This window comes from Bos mutus, chromosome 7 (genome assembly GCF_027580195.1).
Source record: "Bos mutus isolate GX-2022 chromosome 7, NWIPB_WYAK_1.1, whole genome shotgun sequence".
NCBI lineage: Eukaryota > Metazoa > Chordata > Mammalia > Artiodactyla > Bovidae > Bos > Bos mutus.
The window spans coordinates 83,418,456-83,435,807 of record NC_091623.1 but is presented as its reverse complement, the minus strand read 5'-3'; the positions used below and the strand labels follow the sequence as shown (position 1 = coordinate 83,435,807).

Sequence of the window (17,352 nt, the reverse complement as noted above, 5' to 3'; positions counted from 1 at the left end):
GTCACTAATTTAACAAACACCGCCAGTGCTCTGGACCAAATGGTATTTCTCTTTGAGCCTGGGTTTTCTCATCTACCAAGTGGGAGGATAATTAGTTCTCTTAGGTGACGGTGCTAAGTGAGGAAATACATGTAAAACGACCTTCAGTATATTATGGTGTGTCTCTGTCCAACCCCAAAGTGGATGAAGGTGGGACTTGCCACCTGGCCCGGCCCTCAGGGAGCCCCAGGTGGGCAGCGGTGCAAGACGCAGACTAGGGAAGTTCCCAGCCAGAGGTGGGGAGCTGGGATGGGAGTGTTCCTGGGTAGGGCACAACCCGAGCAAAGGCCTGGAAACTTGATCGCAATGGCCAGGGCTGGGGAGAGCTGGAATGCAAGGCCTGGCAAGCCGAAAGGAGTCCATTAAGGGTCAGGGTGGAGCCAAACTGAAGGGCCTTGAGTACCTGCCCTAGGCCCTGGCTGGACTCTGGGCGCGATGGGTGTCCTGGAGGCCTGGCACCACCCCCCTAGGGGTGGAGCTTGGGCCAGGGGTCCTCAGGCTGCCCACCCCTTTTGCGTGGGCGGGCGGATGTAACTACTTCCCTCTTTCTGTGCCTGGGGAACCCGTGGCCTCGTGTGTGGCCAGGTCTCCCTGGAGACTGAGTCTCTGGGCTCGCTTGCAGCCCACTTAGAACTGAGGCCCCACCCAGGGCACACAGCCCTCGGGCAGCCCCGTGCCCACACCCTGCAGGACTTCCGGCCTTGGGTACCGGGAAGTGGCCGGCCCCTCCCTCCCTTGCCAGACAGCTTCCTGCCCACCCTCAACCCAGGGCGGGGAGGGGGTGTGGGAACTGTTATGGGACGCACCCCTCTCCCCGCAGCCCTTCCACTCTCCGGGGTGGTGGGCTACCCCAGCATCTGACCTGGTGGCCCTCCTGGGAAAGACCACCCTCTCTCATACTCAGAACCCCCTCAGTAACCACTCTACCCTCCAGGCGAGCAGGCCGGACGTACACTTGTGTTTCATTTTCTGTTTATTCCTTGAAGTCACGGTGTTTGCGTAGGCTTCTTTTCCAATTTCATGTTTTCATACAGGAAACTCCCGCAAGGTGCTGGGACACCCCACAGCCCGACCCCTCCTCCCCGAAGATGGGTAATGCTTCTGGGGAGGGGCCCTCCCAAGGGCAGAAAGGGTGGACAGTTCCTGCCTGGGGCCTCCATCCTCAGACCAGCGGAGGCACATACGTTATTTAAAAATCGTTAAAAAAAAAAAAAAAAATAACCATCAGAACACACATTAAATAGATATCCAAGACAGCGTTTCAAAAACAAACCCGCCCCTTTTTCTTTTTTTTTGAAAAATGAAAATAAAAACAAAATCCTTGACCCCTCCCCTCTGACCCCCCCCGCCCTCCCACCCCCCACCCCCACAAAAAATGTACAGAGCTACAGTTAACACAAGATGTTCACATCTGAAACCATTAACTTTAAACACATAACCTGGGGTAGGGTGAGGACCTGGGGTTCTTCTAACAAGGAGGGGCAGGCAGAGGGTGGGGGGAGTGTTGCGCAGCAGAGGGGCGGGGCCAGGACAAGACTGACAGGTGGGGGGCAGGGCCCAAACGTCTCCATTATCAGTAAAAAATAAGTGAATGAAAAAATAACTCCACCCCCATTGAAATGGCCCCAGTAGTGGGGAGGTCTGCCCCTCTGTCCTGGGGATGCCCCTGGGGCAGGGGCGTGAGTGGGGGGGGTCCAAATTAGACCAGCAGCGAACCCCCCCCCACGGGGGGTTAATGCTACACAGCTTTGCCCCTAGCGGGGGTTTCACAGCTCAGCACCCCCGCCCCTCCTGGCTGCCAAAGGGCCCCCCAGACACAGTCCACAGGCCCAGATCCCTCAGGTTGGGTGGGGAGGAAGGGCTGGGGGTGGGGCATCATCCCCGCCCCTCTCCCCAGCCATTTCTCTCCCTATTTTTCAAGAGATTCCCAACCACTATTGGCTCAGTCAGAAAATTAATAGTCTATAAATACCCCAAGCGCAGAAAAACGGGGTGGGGTGGGAGAAAACGCACAGTGCGTGGACGGCGGCGAAGGCTGGCGGCAGGCTCCCCCCTCTTTCCTTTCCTGGCAGGAAAGGGTCCCACACCCCAGCCCGCACCCCAAGGCAGGCTCTGGCCAGCCTCTCCCCTGAAACGGCTTTTCTTTTCTTTTCCAGGAAAAAGGTACATGGAAAAGGAAATCAGGAACAAGAGTTCGATCATGGAAGAAAAGAAGCAATCCTTGGCCGTCATGGGCTTGGTCGCGGTTGACGCGCACCTGACCGCGGGGTTCCTCGCCCGGTGGTTTCAGAGCCAGGGTTTGCGGTGGGGGCTCTCCTCTCTGCGGCCCCCTCCCCTGTCTGTAAAGTGCATAATGAGGCATCTACGTTTTTGACTTAAACCTGAAAGGAGTGGGGAGGACGGCAGAACGGAAGGGGGGCGGCTTCCTTGTCTCCGTTCTCTCTCAACCATCTGGAAAGACTGCTACATATTTGGAGCTTGGGAAGGTGGGCGGGAGGGACTCAGTGCAGGTCGGGAGAAGGATGAGGCAATGGAGGAAGGGGCGGAGTGTGAGCCGAATCAAGGAGGCAGGAACCCAAGTCCATGGAGAGTTCGGAAAACCATGGTAGGAATTGAAATTTTAAAAAAAAAAAAAAAAAAAAACCACCAGAAGGACACGGAACCGGGAGGGGGGAGCCTCTTGCTGCACCGACAGACAGCCTGCCTGCCCTCCCGTGTGAGGCCACGCTGGCGGCCACCCAGGGCTGGGGTGAGGGACAGGGTTCCTAGGCCACCACAAACTCTGATTTGATGTCGGGGTTCACTTCTGGCTTCCAGACGGAGTCCTCGAAGTCAAGGCCCAAGCCGGCCGCCTCGCTGGGGCTGCCACCTCCCCCACTGCCAGTGCTGTCGCTGCGGCCGGCCTTGCGGCTGGGCGGCCAGTGGTAGGGACCGCGGGCATCACGCCGGGCCTTTCTGCGGAGCCGTTTCTGCTGGAGCAGCAGCTGAAGGCGCTCCACCTTACAGCGGGTGGCTCGGTTCTCCGTCTGCCGCAGCCGGTCCCCTGCAGAGGACGCAGTGGGCATGACCCTGAGGGTCCCTTGGAGGCCAGAGTCCCAACCAAATGTGAGGACCCCCAGTAGCTGCCCCTGGATATCAAGCCCAACCCAAGACACTCCCTCCAACGAGGGAGCCAGACAAGAATATCTACTGAACTTTCCGTCAACTGGGGATGTCAGCTCCACGAGGGCAGGGCTGGCCCAAGACAGCCCTTAGTGACTCAGCTGTCATAAACATTAGCTGCTCAGGCTGTGTCTGTTTCCCCTTCAGGACCTGGGCTCGGGGGCCCACTTCACAATTCCGAAGGACTCAGAATGTGTCCGGAATAACCAGGTTTTGTGGGGGCAGGGGGGCACAAGCTGCCTTTGAGCAGGAGGAGAAGCTAACCCCCTCCCTCCCTCAGGCTGACTGGGCCATTCACAGTGGCTTCACCCACCATCTGGATAAGGTGCCCGAGGGGGGTGAGGAGGAAGTGTGGATGGAGCCCCCTCTGGAGGGCACAAAGACACTGTGTGCCCCAACACACACACTCCCTTCTCTACAGGCGCCTACAGAGCAGGGCGAGCTGCAGCTGGCGACCCCCTCCCCACCACCGGGGGCTCAGCTGCTGGAAGAAGCACACAGAGGAGCCTTGAGAGACCCATGGAGGAGGGATGCAAGGGGGACACTTACCCGGGGGCTTGCACAAGCGGGCCTGGCTCAGGGAGGCCGGGGCCGCGGCCGCCAGCTTCTCACAGGAGGTAGTTTTGGGGCCGAGGTCTGGGGTGCACTGGGCGTGGCAACGCAGCTGTGTGAGTGATGGGGGCATGCCCTGGTAGTGCCGTGTGGCGCTTAGGAGGTCATTGAGGATCTGCAGGATGGTCCCGATGTCCCGCCTCGGCCGCCCACTGCTGTCCTGGCAGTTGGGGTGCAGTGTGCCTGTGGGGAGACATGGATGAGGACACTGCAGTGGTGGATGTGTGGCCTTGGCAGTGCGGGGTTCCACGTGTACATAGGGCACCCCTGGCTGACTTGGGCACTTGCACCCCCATTAGTGGACCTGTGGCTGGCCGTATAGCCAGGCATGTACGTGGCCACCCCGGGGAGCGTCTCATGCCTAGTGTGTGTGTTACCGCTCATGGGGACATTCTGACACCTACCAGAGAAGGTCCCTGAGAAGACCCCCGGGGCGTGGTTCACGAAGCTCTCGATGACTGCGCCAGGTTTGCGGGAGCGGGAGGTGGGGCTGCTCCCAGTCGGGGATGTGGGGCTGGCACCAGTGCTGGCAGCGGGGGAACAGTCCATCTGCTGATGGGGAAGGAGGGCACATGAGCTTGGGGTGTGAGGGTAACCCTTAGGGTTCAGGGCCAGGATATCACCCACCATACCATGCAAGACCAGGTTGTGGGGACAACTATGGGATTCTGGATACAGAAGACATATCTGGGGGTCTGCTGTCCTCCCGCTGCACCCTTCCCCAGACTCACCTCGGGGCAGGTGGTAGAGGCTGAATGGGAGCGGAAAGAGCCGGCTGTGACAGGTGAAGATGCGGGGGCAGGGCTGGTGGGCACTGGGGGGACACGGGCAGCACTGGACACTGGCCGGCAGGGAGAGGACACAGGGGTGGTGGTCATGCTGGGGTCCCCGCGGGTGGCGGCAGCAGCAGCAGCCAGCACGTGGCGGTGCTGTAGCGGGGCATGCTGGGCTGCGAGCTGCAACTGGACAAACATCATGTGGTCCCCCACACGCAGCGCCAGGGTCAGCGGCGAGCGTCCTGACAAGAAGTCACTGACCTGCAGAGAGAGGCCCGTCAAGCCTAGGGCCCCAGCCCGCAGTGTCCCCAGCCCGGCCCGGCCCGGCCCCCCACGCTGTGTGACCTGGGGCCTCTCGCCGCCCCTCTGTGGGTTCTGGGGTCCCTGTCGGTGCCACGGATGCTTAAATAAAATGAATCGGTATTTCCGGAAGCCGCCTCCGCCAGCCCGGCCCAGGTCGGGAGCCGCTGGGGGCTGTGGGGGGACAGAGGCGGGACAGAGGCTGATAAGACGGGGGCCTGGCCCACCCTGGCCAACTTGGTTCTTTCAAGGGGAAACCGAGCCAGAGGGGGCGGGGCCCAGACGGCATCTCTGCTCTCAAACAACCCCCAGCTCACACCTCTCCTCACCCTCTCTCTGCCTGTGCACACTGCAGGGGCTAGGCTCAGGCCCCCTCCCAGCTAAGCTACTACTCGGACAGCGAGTGGGTGGAATTCCTGGACAAATTCTTGTCCTAACCTTTGCTTTCTCAAGATAAATATTTATCTGTCCTGGGCGGGGCTGAGGCTGAGGGGGAGGCGTTGCCTCTGCTGGCAGTGGGGGGGCCCTGACCATTCACTCTGTGGCCTTAGTCCCCCAAGGCCTCAATACAGCCCATGCAAACATGAATCTCCAACCTGGCAACCCCTTTGGAGCAGGTGAGGAGCCTGTAAGATCCCCCCATCTGCACTGGACCCCTCCTTTGGGGGCCCGCCAGCATTGCGCTCTCCCCAGGGGCCGGGATTGTGGGGGGGGTGGAGGTTTCTGAGAAATGACACAGGCTGGGATGACTCAGAACCACCTCCTCCTCCCTGCTCTCTGCTGGCAGCGGCTGGTGTAACCTTCCCTACTTTGGGGGCCATGGGGAGGAGGCAAAGGAGGCGGACAAAGTGCACTCCCCACTCCCCGCAGCCCCTTCTGCATGTGCCCTCCCCAGCCCCAGAGATGCCCTTTGCAGAAAGGGCCTGGGTGGCTTTATAAGAGTGGCTGCCCCCCCCAACTCCACCCTGCAACTTCCTCCCAGGGGAGGACGAAGGGGCAGGCATGACTTGGTGCCAGGCAGGGAAGCAGTGCTGGGAGCCCAGTCACTCCGCCCAGCCCCAGTGCCTCCCCGACTCCCTCCTGACGCAGGCACCCTGGGGCGGATGTGAACCCAACACGCCCCAGGGGCCCCCTGCCAACCACAGCACCGCCCCCCTCCCCAGGAGCAGGGAGCTCAGGTCACATCTGCCCCAGAAAGCACACCCCCAGCTGGCTCCCGGCTCTCCCCCACCTCCTCTGCCCCTCCCAGTGGCGGACCACCCAGCTCCCAGGGCCCCTTCTCCTCCCCTGTGCTAGCCGGCTGGCAAGGGCAGGACGCAGCACGCCGGGGAGGGGGCGAGGGCCTCGGGGCAGGAGGAAGGGAAGCCGCTGAGCAGGTTCTGAGGCCGGGGGCCAGCCCAGCCAGGGAGGCCGAGGACTTGCCACCCCCACCCTGGCAGCAGGCGGATAGCTGAGGCCTGTGTCACCCTCCTGGGAGGAGGGCCCCACTGCCAGAAAAATGAGGAAAGGAGGGAAAAAAAAAAAAAAGCTGCAACAAAACCGGGAACCCTGTGTGGGCCAGCCCCAGCCTTCCTCCTCATCGCCCTCCCGCGCTTACTAAATATTTTCCTAACATCCTGTCTGGGCTGTGCTGGCCCCAGGGCTGGGCGCCCCCACCCCCTCCCCCTTTTGGGGCAGAGAACAAAGGCCAGAGGAAGGAGGAGTAGGGGTGACTCCCCACCCCTCACAATGGGGTCACAGAAGGCGGAAGGAATGTCACCCAGAACCACCCTCCTATCAGAAATGTTGCTCTGGGGAAACCGCAGTCTGGGCAAGGGGAGCTCCACGACAAAGCCGGTGGGGCTGGGGACGCAGGCCCGGGTGTGTGGGAGTGGTGTGAGAGCATGGGCCAAGGTCACCCCGCAGGCAGGCTTGTGAAAGCTGGGCCCCCTCCCCCATGGAGGCCACCGTGGGAGAGAAGACTCTCAAGGTCAGGTGGAGAGTGCTGGGGGGGCGGGGAGGAGGAAGAGGAAGCTGGGTGACCAGGCCAAGCTGGCACGAAGGCGGAGCGGCGCGTCCCCTCCCCTTCCCACAGGCCTCCTGGGAGCACAAACAACCCCAAAGCTCTCCGGAGTGGCCGGGCACTCCACCGGTTGCCCCCAGGGGTGGGGAGGGCGCTGGCGCGCATCTTACCTGGGTCTCTGTCAAGCTCTCCAGGGCCTGCATCACAGATTGTTCTGGCCTGGAGGCCTGAGACTACAGAGAGAGGAAGGAAGAAGAGGAGACCTTGAGGATGGGCCCTGAGGAGGAGTGGGGTGGGGTGGGGTGGGGTGGGCAGCCCTGCAGGGACGGGGTTCCGTGTCAGTGCTGGGGGGTGTGCTCGCAGGGGAGAGGGCTGCCTGCTAACGCGGGGCTTCGGGGCTCGCTGCCCCAGCCATTTACCATGAGGCCCGCCTCCACGGTGGGCACGAGCGTCAGCTTGCTGCCATCCCCCACGCCGAACTCCTGCAGCTTCCCCGAACTGAGCCGGCTGAGGGGGGGGAGGAAGGAAGAGGGTGAGGCTATGCCGCGGCCGAGACAAGGCAGGGACTCGGAAGCAGAGTCCGCGGGGGAGGGCTATGCTTATGTGGTAGAGACAGGAGTCCATCGCCCCCACCCCTTCCTGGTTTCCAGATCCAGGGCCCCGAGTTTGTGTGGAGGGTGGAGGTCAGACCCTGGGAGTCCCATGCTGGCAGTTCAAACCCCTTATTCCAAGGAACCCCAGTTCTGGACTGGGACACTCCAGTTGCGCCTCAGCAAAGCACTTTTTCACCATCCAGGCACAGCGCGCCCCTTGGCACACTCCCCCCACCCCGGGGCCGCCCCCTTGTAATTCAACCACCCGGGCCTGGGCTGTCCCTGCGGGCCAAGCGCTTAGCCTTTCGGGGCTTTGCCGGGCGGGCTCCCCTCCTCCCTCCCTCCCTCCCAGGCGCAAGCCGCCGCCGCTCAGACAAAGGAGACCCTCCCCCACCCTCCCCTCCCCCACCGGGCCCCTCCGCTGGGGATGGACATTGCGTGTCCCCGGAGGCCCGCGGAGGGAGGGCTCCCCGGCCTGGAGGCGATTTAAATAGCAGGGGGGAGGGGTAGACTGCGGAGAGCGCTCGGTGGCGAGAACAAAGGGGGGCAGAGAGACGCGAGTGGGGGGTGAAACAGCCAGACGCAAAGGGGGCCGCTGAACAGATGCGGAAGCCGGCGGGTCGCAGGCAGAGGAGGCCCCCGCAGAGCCCCCCACCCCCGCAGCTGGGACCCCTACTCCTTCCGGGCCTCCTGCCTTCCCGTGGGGGACGCCGCCTAAGCCCGACCCGAGGCGCCCTCGCAACCGCCTTTGTGCAGCGACCCCGGGCGGGGGAGGGGGCCGAGACACGCAGGCCGAGCAGAGGGCGCCCGTGAGCGCGCGGCGCGCCCCCGTACCCCGTCTGGCCGCCCCCTTCCTTCCCCGAGCGGCGCGCTCTTTGTTCCCGCCCCGGGGCCGGGGCCCGAGGGGGCGGCGCGGGGGCTGGGGGCGCGCGGTACCTACGTGTCTTTGTGGAGCAGCGCCAGGCGCTCCTTGGGCACTTTGAGGCGCTGGGACAGCCGCTTGCGCAGCCCCTCCACCGTCTCGTCGGGGGGCACCGACAGCTCGTAGCGGGTGCCTGTCGTGCTGTGGATGGCCAGGCTCATGGGCGCCGTCTCGGCCGTCGGGCTCAGCTCGCAGGCGCCGCCGGGGGCCCCGCGCCGGCAGCTCCGGGCGCCGCCGGGCTGCGGCTCCATCCCCGGCCCGCGCTGAGGGGCTGGGGTCCGCGGGGCGCCGCCAATTCTCGCCGCGCCTCCGGGCAGGGCGGGTTGGGGGAAGAGATCCCAAACTGGTTTCCTCTGCGTCCCTGGAAGCGGAGGGCACCGAGCGTCCCTTTGGATAAGCTCCCAGGAGTGGAAAGCGAATCAGGAATCAGAAATCCGAGTGGAGCTCCGAGGTCGCGTCGGCTCGCCGGGGCGCCTTCCTAGGTGGGGACTACACTCCCAACTCCTTTCCAGGGCGGCGGGCTCGGGGAAGGGTCCCAGAGAAGGGGGCGCCGCTCACCCAGCCACGCTCAAGGATGTCTGCTACTCGGGCCGTGCTTCCCCTCGCGTCCCCTCCCTTAGCAACAGCCGTCGCCGCCGCCGCCGCCAGAGGATCTGGGGGTGAAAGTAACAGAAAAAAAAGTTATAATGTATCAACGTTCCGAGGGGCGGGGCCGCCGCCCCCTCCCATTCACTACTTACTCCGCCGGCCCGCGCCGACCAATCAGCGTGCGCCGAAAGCCCAGTCGGCAGCGCGGTCCGGCCAATGGGAGCCGCCGAGGCACCGCCCCACGTGGCCGCGCGGGCCCGCCCCTCTCCCCGCCCCCGACCCGGCGGCCAAGCGGAGTGCGGCGGGGGCGGGGCCGGCGCCGCTCCGGCCCGCCCCCACCCCCGCCCCGCCCCGCCGCAGCCATTCATAAGGCCGGGACCCTCAACAAAGGGCGGGCGGCGGGGCGCTCGGGGCCCGGGACCCCGGGTTGGGGTGGTTTGCCGTGGGATAAGGCAGCGGCCCAAATCTGGAAGAGTAGGAAGCCGGGGCCTCCCCCTGTGCCCGTCCGGGAAACCGCTGCAAGCGGAAGCGGGACGCGATCCCCGCGCCTCATGGCTGGGTCCCCGCTGAAGGACTCGCGGCAGGGTCGGCCTGCGGCGCCCACTTTCCCGAGAAGTTTGAAGCCCCTGCACGGGGTGGAGCTGCGGGCGGGGCCTGCACTCCGGTGACGTGGCCGCTGCCGGACGGCCCCTCCCGCGCCTGTGCCACCTCGCGTCCCACCCCCGTCCCGCGGGCCGGGCCCGCTTCCCGAGTCGCGCCCGCCCGAGCCGTGACGTGACGCGGCGTCCCCGGCTGCGCCCGCGCGCGCCGCTCGGGGCTGCGGTGAGTCAGCAGCGCTGGCGCGCCCTCTGCCGGCCCCGCCCGGGAGCGCTGCCCAGAGACCCGGGCAGGGGGCGCCGATGCAGCCCGGGGTAGGGGGCAGTCAGACGGGACTGCGGGCGTTAAGGGAGCCTAAGAGCGTTAAGCCTCTGTGTCAGTAGACTGGGGCTACACAGTCGGGGAAACAGAGGCCAGAACGGAAACTAACTCAAGGTCACTCACGGGGAGTGGGAGTGCCCCGGGGGCGGGGCGGGGGCAGAGGTCCAGACTGGGCTCTGCCGGCAGCGCCGAGTCCTTCCCATTCCGGTTCCCAAGGGGCTCCCCAGGGTTGGAGACACCTTGAACCCTGCCTGCTCAAAGAACAAAGAAAAGTAGGGCACCCTTAAGAGCCTAGAGTGAGAACCCTCTTCTTCGGCCAGTGAGGTCCCGCCCCCCACTCACCGGGAGCGGCCCGTCCGAGGTCCCAACTGTCCTGAGTGTACCCACGTCCGGGACGAGTACGCGGTGGCGGAGCCGGTCTGGGGCTAAGCGGGCGGCCCCCGAGCCTTTATCCGCACCGCCTTCCCTCGGGGTGGAGTTTAGGTGGCCAGGGGGCGGGGGGCCGGGCGGGCGGTGACGCAGGCTGGCCCCCGCCCCTGCCTGTCGGCCAGGCCCTGGGGCACCGTCCGGCCTGGGCCACACGCCCCCTAAGCTTCGCCCTTTTAAACGGGGGGAAGCGGGGTGGGGGGCGGGGTGTAGCCCTCCTTGAATGCTACGAATCAAGGGTCACGGTCGGCAGCGCTGACGACTGAGGGCACCCGCACTCCGGCCCCCGCCATAGGGTTTTGGGGTGCACGGCTGGATTTGTTGCCCCACCCCTTTCCTGCTACCCCAGGCCCGGTGTTTCCGCCTGGGGGCGCCAGCATTGGGGAACGGGAAAGGGTGCCTGAGTCAGCGGCCTGCGTCCAGGAAAACAGGCCCGAGTCACCTGCCTGCAGTGGGGGTGCCCCAGCCAGCTGCCCTGGCCTCCTGCATCCCTTAACGGTGACCTCAGAGGGTATTTATGGAGCGATTCACCAGCTCCAGGCCTGCCCTGTGCATCCGTCATTACCTGCTGGGCTTTGTGACTCTGGAGGGCAGTGACCTTTATGAGATCCTGTGGTATGGAGTAAAATACAGCAGGTCTCTCCAGAACCCCAGGGATACAGGGCCCTCACCTAAGCCTGGCGATCGACATCAGCCCATTAGGTTAGCTCACCTGCTGGTGTCCAGCCTTGGCTGTGGGTGTACTCACCCTACCCATCTTACAGGTGATGAAACCGAGGGCATACAGCTATTGGTTTGTCTGCAGCTTTGTCCTTGCAGGCTGCCTCGTGTAGGAGGCTTTCTAAGGGTGACCCTGACTGAGGGCAGGGCCCTCTCTGTCCAGAGGAGGGGGACCCCAGGCCACCCCCATCCACTTATCTGTGCCTCCCTTTATCTCACCCAACCACCTCCACCTCCACCCTTGCCCTGGGGCCCCTCCCAGGGCTGTGCTCCTTTCTAGGATGGAGCCAGTCCTCATCCTGCTCCCACCCAAGGCCCCCCAGCCTCTGCCCCCCACCCTGTCACAGGCACACCCAGACACTCCCAGTCCCACAGGATCAGGCCTGGGCCTGAGGGATGGACAAGAGCTTGCCAGAGACAGAAGAGCTCCAGGAAGGAGCAAGTCCACGACAAGCACAAGAGGCTTGAAAGAGGGCCCCAAGGTCAGGTGTGGGACCAGGCCGTTGGCCTACATTCAGGGAGAGCAGGGAGGCAGCATCGGGGACGTGGGCTCTGAAGCCGCAGCATCTGAGCACAGTGGGACTCCAGGGCGGGCAGGCCAGGTGGAACCCTCAAGTGAGCAGGTGGCACTGGGTGGGGGTGTTGTGGAGACCTCAGGTGGGTCTCTCATCTCACCTGGCTGGGTTCCTCTGCCTGCAGGGGAGTGGGCTGGTCCTGGCATGGGGCTCCTGAAGGTCACACACACAGGAGGGGACCAGCCCCTGCCTGGCTTTGCAAGTCCAAGTTGATAAACATGCCAGATCAGCCTGCTTCAGGCTCTCCTTCTCAGAAGACCCCTCTCACCTGGCTGCTGGTCCCAGGTTGCGAGCACACTCCAGATATGAGGGCATCCCTTCCCAGGAAGGAGATGAGCCCTTGGGCACCACCTAGCCTGCACTCTCAGTAGGGGGTCATGGTCCCTGGTTCCTGGCCCTGTGACCACTCCCACCCTGGGTGCCCTGACCCCAGGACAAGACCTGGCCTGTGCTGGCCATCCCTGCAGTCTATCAGCACAGGGGTCCCCAGGCCAGGATCCAAGCCTTGCCCATCCCTCAGGGGGCCTGCTCTGCACTGTGGGGCCCAGCTGTGTCCCAGTCCCAGAATGCCGGGGGCAGGTTACCTGGTGTCAGGGCCGCTGCTTCAGTGGTCAGCGATGGTCTCCTTCCGCAGGCCCCCTGCCGTGTCCTCACTCTTATTTATAGACCAGATAAGGAGCTGGCCAGAAGTCGGAAAATCTGTGCCCTAAGCCTGGGGAGGGGGCTGCACCTGAGCCCCCACAGCAGTTCCAGCTTTATCTGAGCTGGGGGTTCTTGGGCAAGTGGGGGCCGGCTGCTTGGGCTTCACCTGCCCAGAAGGAGCAAGCCTGGACAAATGCCCTCTTCAGAGCTGCAGGCTGGCATGGCAGCTCCCGGGACACCAAGCCTCAGAAACAGCCGTGGGACAGTCATTCGCACGGGACCATGACACAAGACCTCGCAGCCCATCCGTACCAATGAAGAGCCCTGGAGTGGCCTCTCTGTCACCTTCTGGCTGCCAGTGACACACAGGGAGGCCCGAGCTCTCCCACACATTCACTCCCCTGGAATCCCCTGCCCGCTCTGCTTGGACCCAGGGCCAGGAAGGGGGCAAGGCGACTCCTGCCGGCCACCTGAAGCCAGTTCCAGGACACCCCTCGGTTGCAAAAAAAGGAATGACTGGCTGAAGGAGGTGGGATAGCACTGAAGCTTCCAGGTGCCAGGACCGCCCCCGCCCAGCCACCCCACCCATCTGGGGCCATTCCAGGGGCCGGGGTGCCACGGAGGTGCCAACACCACCAGGGACTGGGCGCCTGGCCAGCTGGGGCCACCCACAGGCCAGGCGAACACAGGGCGGGGCCTCCATGGGAGCAGGCAGAGCCAGCCCCTTCCCAGGGCAGCTAGGGCGGGGCGCCCACGGGGCACACGTCAGTCTGGAACCTGGTGGAGCCCTGCTGTCCGCTGGGCAGCCCAGGCCCAGCCCACAAGCGGCAAACCACACCCCTGCCCACCATCCCCAGCCCCAGCTTGGTGACCTTTGCCTGTCCCCACCCTCTCGGGGTGAAGACCAGAACCCAGCCTGGTTTTACTAGCAGTGTCCCCACCCCCCCCAGCTTACTGCAGACACTCAGGATGTTTCAGGACACAGCCTGCGGCCCCAGGAAAGCTGAAGCTAGCATTCAGCACCCCGCCTCAGTGGGCAGACACAGGAAGCCAGCGAGACGCTGGACTGAATCCGGAGCCCACCACCAAGCAGGATAAAATCAGCATAAACAAGTTGGATCCTAGGTCTTTAATATGGGCTGGGCAGGGGGCAGGCTGCTGGCGGTGGCTAGGAGCAGCGGTCTCTGCAGCAGACACTGCAGGGGCAGAGCAGTGGTGCAGATGGCAGGAGACCCCCCCAGGGGGACAGCATTCCTCGCGGGCAGGGCAAGTGTCCCAGCTTGCCCCCAGCCACCCAACCTGCCAGAGCTGGCTTGTTTACCTGGGTTTATTTAGCGTAAAGGGGCAGGGCCCCAAGGGGCGCAGAAACTGGCACTGTGCTGCCCCCTAGTGGCTTATTAACAGGACAGCTTCCCGCAGGCCCGCTCCCTGTCAGCCTGCACCCATGGGGAGCTGGGTCTTCATGCCAGGCCACCCTTGCCCAGCTCCGGCCAGGTCTCCCAGCTGGACCAGTGTGAGGCAGGCACCGCCTACTCCAGAGCCTTCACCAAGGCCTCGTTGGCCTCGATGCGGATTTGGATCTCAGCCCGAGTGGCCTCGTCTGCTGCCCCCAACAGCTCCGACTGTGCCTTCTCCAGGTTCGCTTTGGCTGCCTGCAGGGGGTGGGGGTGGGTGACGGCTGAGCAGGGACCCCAGCCCGGCACCTGTTCCCACCAAACCCCTGCTTCCCCCAGGACACTCACCCCCAGATCCAGCATGTCCAAGGTGACAGCTTCCTCAGCCAGTAACTGCACGGAGGAGTCAGCATTCACTGTGACAGAGCCGCTACTCACTGCAGGAAGAGGGAGCTTGAGAGTCAGCCCCACAGCCCCTGTGAGGCTGGCAGGCTGACCCTACAACCTGGCTCCAGGGTTGAAAGGCCCCAGCACACAAGTGGACAGGCAGCCAACAAGTGTATCCGCTGGGGGCTGGACACGGAGACAGAGACCCCTCTCTTTGCCCGGCAGCTGAGCTAAGGTTGGGGTGATCCCCAGCTGAATTCCAGTGCTGGACAGGAGCCATGCTGTGAAAGACCTTTACAGAACCAAGGACCCCTTCTCCAAAAGGCACCTGCCAGGCAGCACTCTTAGGTCTCTTTCCCCAGTCTGTCAGTCCCAACTGCTGAGCAGTTACATCCCAAACCACAATTAGACTACTGCCCGTATGGGGATGGTCTATGTCCCTGGCGCCCTTTCTCAAGCTGCCACCTGAAAACAGGACTGAAAACACTCTGCTGAGACGTGCGTCCTCTACTATCTGTGTGCCCACTCGACTCACCGAAGTATTTGGAGGTGGTGCCATCCTCAGCGTGGACCACAACTAGGCCTGGCCGCAGGACCTGCAAAGTGGGCACATGGGCTGCAAGGATGCCAAAGGCGCCGGTCTGCGTGGGCACGTCCACCTGGCGGACGTTGGCGCCGTTGAAGAACACCTAGAGAACACACGTGATGAAAGGGTCACCTAAGGCCAGTCCCTCGAGGCCCAGCAGTCGGTGTCCTCTGTAGTTAAACAACTAGAACAGGAGTGACAGGTGCGGGGCGGGGGAGGGGGGCACAGGCGGCTCCGCTGCGGCCAATGTTTTGGAGGGGTACAGCACCTTCCTCTACTTGAGGACGAAATCCAGACACCCTAGCTTTCGCGGAAGCAGATACGGTTAAAGCACCACCAGCGAGCCGCCAGGGGAGGAGACACTGAATTCGGCAGAAGGGCCAAGGGGCTCAGGTTCTGAACCTCGCGAAGACGAATGCATGCCGAAATAGGGGCTGAGGGGAGGCGACCCGAGAACTGGGGGCTCGGATCCCAGACCATAGGTCCAGAATGCGGGTGGTCTCCGACCCGAAGGTTGGGGGCTCGGATCCCGGACCACATGGAGGAGGGGAGAGGGTCTGGAACGGGGGTCTCCGACTTGAGGGTTGGGAGTTCGCATCCCGGATCACACGGAGGAGGGGCGCGGGTCTGGAGTGGGAGTCGCCGACCTGAGGACTGGGGGCTCGGATCCTGGGCCACATGGGGGAGGGGTCCAGAATGGGGTCCCGAGCACCGCGGACGTCCGAACCTGCGTGGGTGAGGCGAAGGTGAAGGACATCTGTCCCGGACCCGCGGCAGGGGCCTGAGCAGCGGCAGCCTCGGCGTAGAGGCGGACCTGGCGAACGAGGCGGCCCAAACCCGGACGGCGGAGCAACGCGGAGGGGAGCATGACGGCTGGCGGACAGCGGAAGGCGACGCAGAGGCGAGCTCACTCCTGTTAAGCGGGAGCGGCCTGGAGGGCGAGGAGGACGACGCGAGAGGACTTCTGGGAGAAGGAGCCTGGCGAGAGCGCACGCGCGAACTACGACTCCCGGCGCGCTGCGCGCGCTGCGGAAGACGAGGCACCACTTGGGCGCGTGGCATGCTAGGGATTGTAGTTTCCTTCCGGCGAGAGCTCCTAGCCCAGTGGTACAGTGAGGGAGATCGGTTACATGGCTCTGCACCCTGAGGACCAGAAGCCTGCGCGGAGAAGTTACGGAAACACTTAATTCAAGATTTGGGGGACGCTCGTTGGATGTCAGGCGCTGGGGAGACATCAAGGAAATAGCGAGATTCCTGCTCTGGTTTGGGGTGGTGGGGGCGTTTAACAGACATTAACGTAATATATGAGCGTCCGAGGTGGCAACAGTGGTAAAGAACCTGCCTGCCAATGCAGGAAACGCGGGTGGGGAAGATCCCCTGGAGGAGGGCATGACAACCAGTCCCAGTATTCTTGCCGAGAGAATCCCGTGGACAGAATAACCTAGTGGACTACAGTCCATAGGGTCGCAAAGAGTCGGACTCGACTGAAGAGACTTAGCACGCGCGCAACATAGTTTATAAGTTGTGCAGTACGTTAGGAGGTAACAAATACATAAAAATAACAAAGGGGCGACGGCCGGATAGAAGAGGCTGTGACTGTGGGAGGTGCAGGCGGCGAACCAGGGCGGCATCCCAGGTAGAGTGTCCAGCTCCCGGCAAACGTCCAGCGGGAACCTCTTGGCTGTAACCCTAAGGGCGCCGGCAGAGGGCGTACTGCGCCCAGAGGTGCGCTCCCCGCGGCCCCGCCCGGCCACCGCCCCCGTGCGCTGCTGACGCAGGGGCGCGTGCGCGCGGGCGGCCCAGGGCTGCGCTGCCGTCACCGCTGCCCGCGCCGCCTCGCTCGCGGCGCTGACGTCACTGCTCCGCCCCCGCGCCCCGGCAGGTCGTCTCCAGGGGTTGGGTCCTTGCCCCCACCTTGGGCTCCGGGAAAACGCGAAGTAGGGCTCCGCGGGGCTGGGATTTACATCGGGAAGAGCCTTGGCTGAGGAGCGGACGGATGCAGAGCGCAGGGGAGAGGTGTCACACCTGGGCCCGTGGCTGCGCAGGTGCTGTGTCCAAAAGAGGCTCCCACACCAGGGAGGCCCGAGGCCTGGGGCCCAGACCCCCGCCAGACCCTCTAGACCAGCGCTGTTAAGGGCTCCTAGGGTGCGTTGAGCATCCTAGCCCTAGGTGGATGTTCACAGAGGGAACCTGTACTCTGATTTCTTAGGGGTGCGTCCTGTCCACGCGCCTCTCGGAGCCCTGGATCCTACTGGAATGGAGGCCTATTCTAATCCGCGCCTCAAACCCATCCACTGGACTGGTCTCTAATTCCCCTTCCAGGGTAGCCAAGGGGACGGGGCTACCTGTTATCCAGGTCCCAAACCTGGGGTTATCCTGGAATTCTCTGCTGGACCGGTCAACAAGGTTCCTCCACCCAGCTCCGCCACTGCAGCCATTACTGGCTTGGATGGCCTCACCGCTCCTTCCTGGCCTCACCACAGTGCCTCGTCTACGCACAGCCAAGAGGGACAATATCACTCCCGTCCTGGGAACCACAAACTGGCTTCCCCCTGCTCCTCGGGCATGTTCATCTTCAGCCCACACACTCTGGGACCTCATGGACTTCGCACATGCATTTCACACGTGCCCAGAGCCAGCCTTCCTAGGTAGTTGTTCCCCTGACTGCCCCTTGTCCTCCTTTGGCAGTGTCCCCCTTTCATGCACTGAA

General features: G+C 63.7%; 2 protein-coding genes across 6 annotated transcripts; both read right to left on the bottom strand.

The window, feature by feature from the left end:
- Positions 1-994: 994 nt before the first annotated feature.
- Positions 995-11,245, bottom strand: MIDN (midnolin). 5 transcript variants are annotated; one of them, XM_070374284.1, is made up of 10 exons: positions 10,255-11,239; positions 10,036-10,163; positions 8,425-9,059; positions 7,311-7,398; positions 7,062-7,124; positions 4,935-5,063; positions 4,545-4,850; positions 4,218-4,365; positions 3,751-3,996; positions 995-3,082 (listed from the first exon to the last, which is right to left on the bottom strand). In XM_070374284.1, the coding sequence occupies exons 3-10, from the start codon at positions 8,655-8,657 to the stop codon at positions 2,805-2,807; spliced, it is 1,491 nt and encodes a 496-aa protein (XP_070230385.1). In that variant the 5' UTR covers positions 8,658-9,059; positions 10,036-10,163; positions 10,255-11,239; the 3' UTR covers positions 995-2,804. The 5 variants fall into 5 exon arrangements, with proteins under 5 accessions (XP_070230385.1, XP_070230386.1, XP_070230384.1 ...); XM_070374285.1 differs by lacking the exon at positions 10,036-10,163 and having other exon boundaries at positions 4,218-4,362; positions 10,255-11,245; XM_070374283.1 differs by lacking the exon at positions 10,036-10,163.
- Positions 11,246-13,389: 2,144 nt separating this feature from the next.
- Positions 13,390-15,621, bottom strand: ATP5F1D (ATP synthase F1 subunit delta). Its single transcript, XM_005890452.3, has 4 exons — positions 15,370-15,621; positions 14,592-14,745; positions 14,018-14,106; positions 13,390-13,927 (listed from the first exon to the last, which is right to left on the bottom strand). Exons 1-4 carry the CDS (start codon positions 15,508-15,510, stop codon positions 13,805-13,807), a joined length of 507 nt encoding a protein of 168 aa, XP_005890514.1. The 5' UTR covers positions 15,511-15,621; the 3' UTR covers positions 13,390-13,804.
- Positions 15,622-17,352: the final 1,731 nt, after the last annotated feature.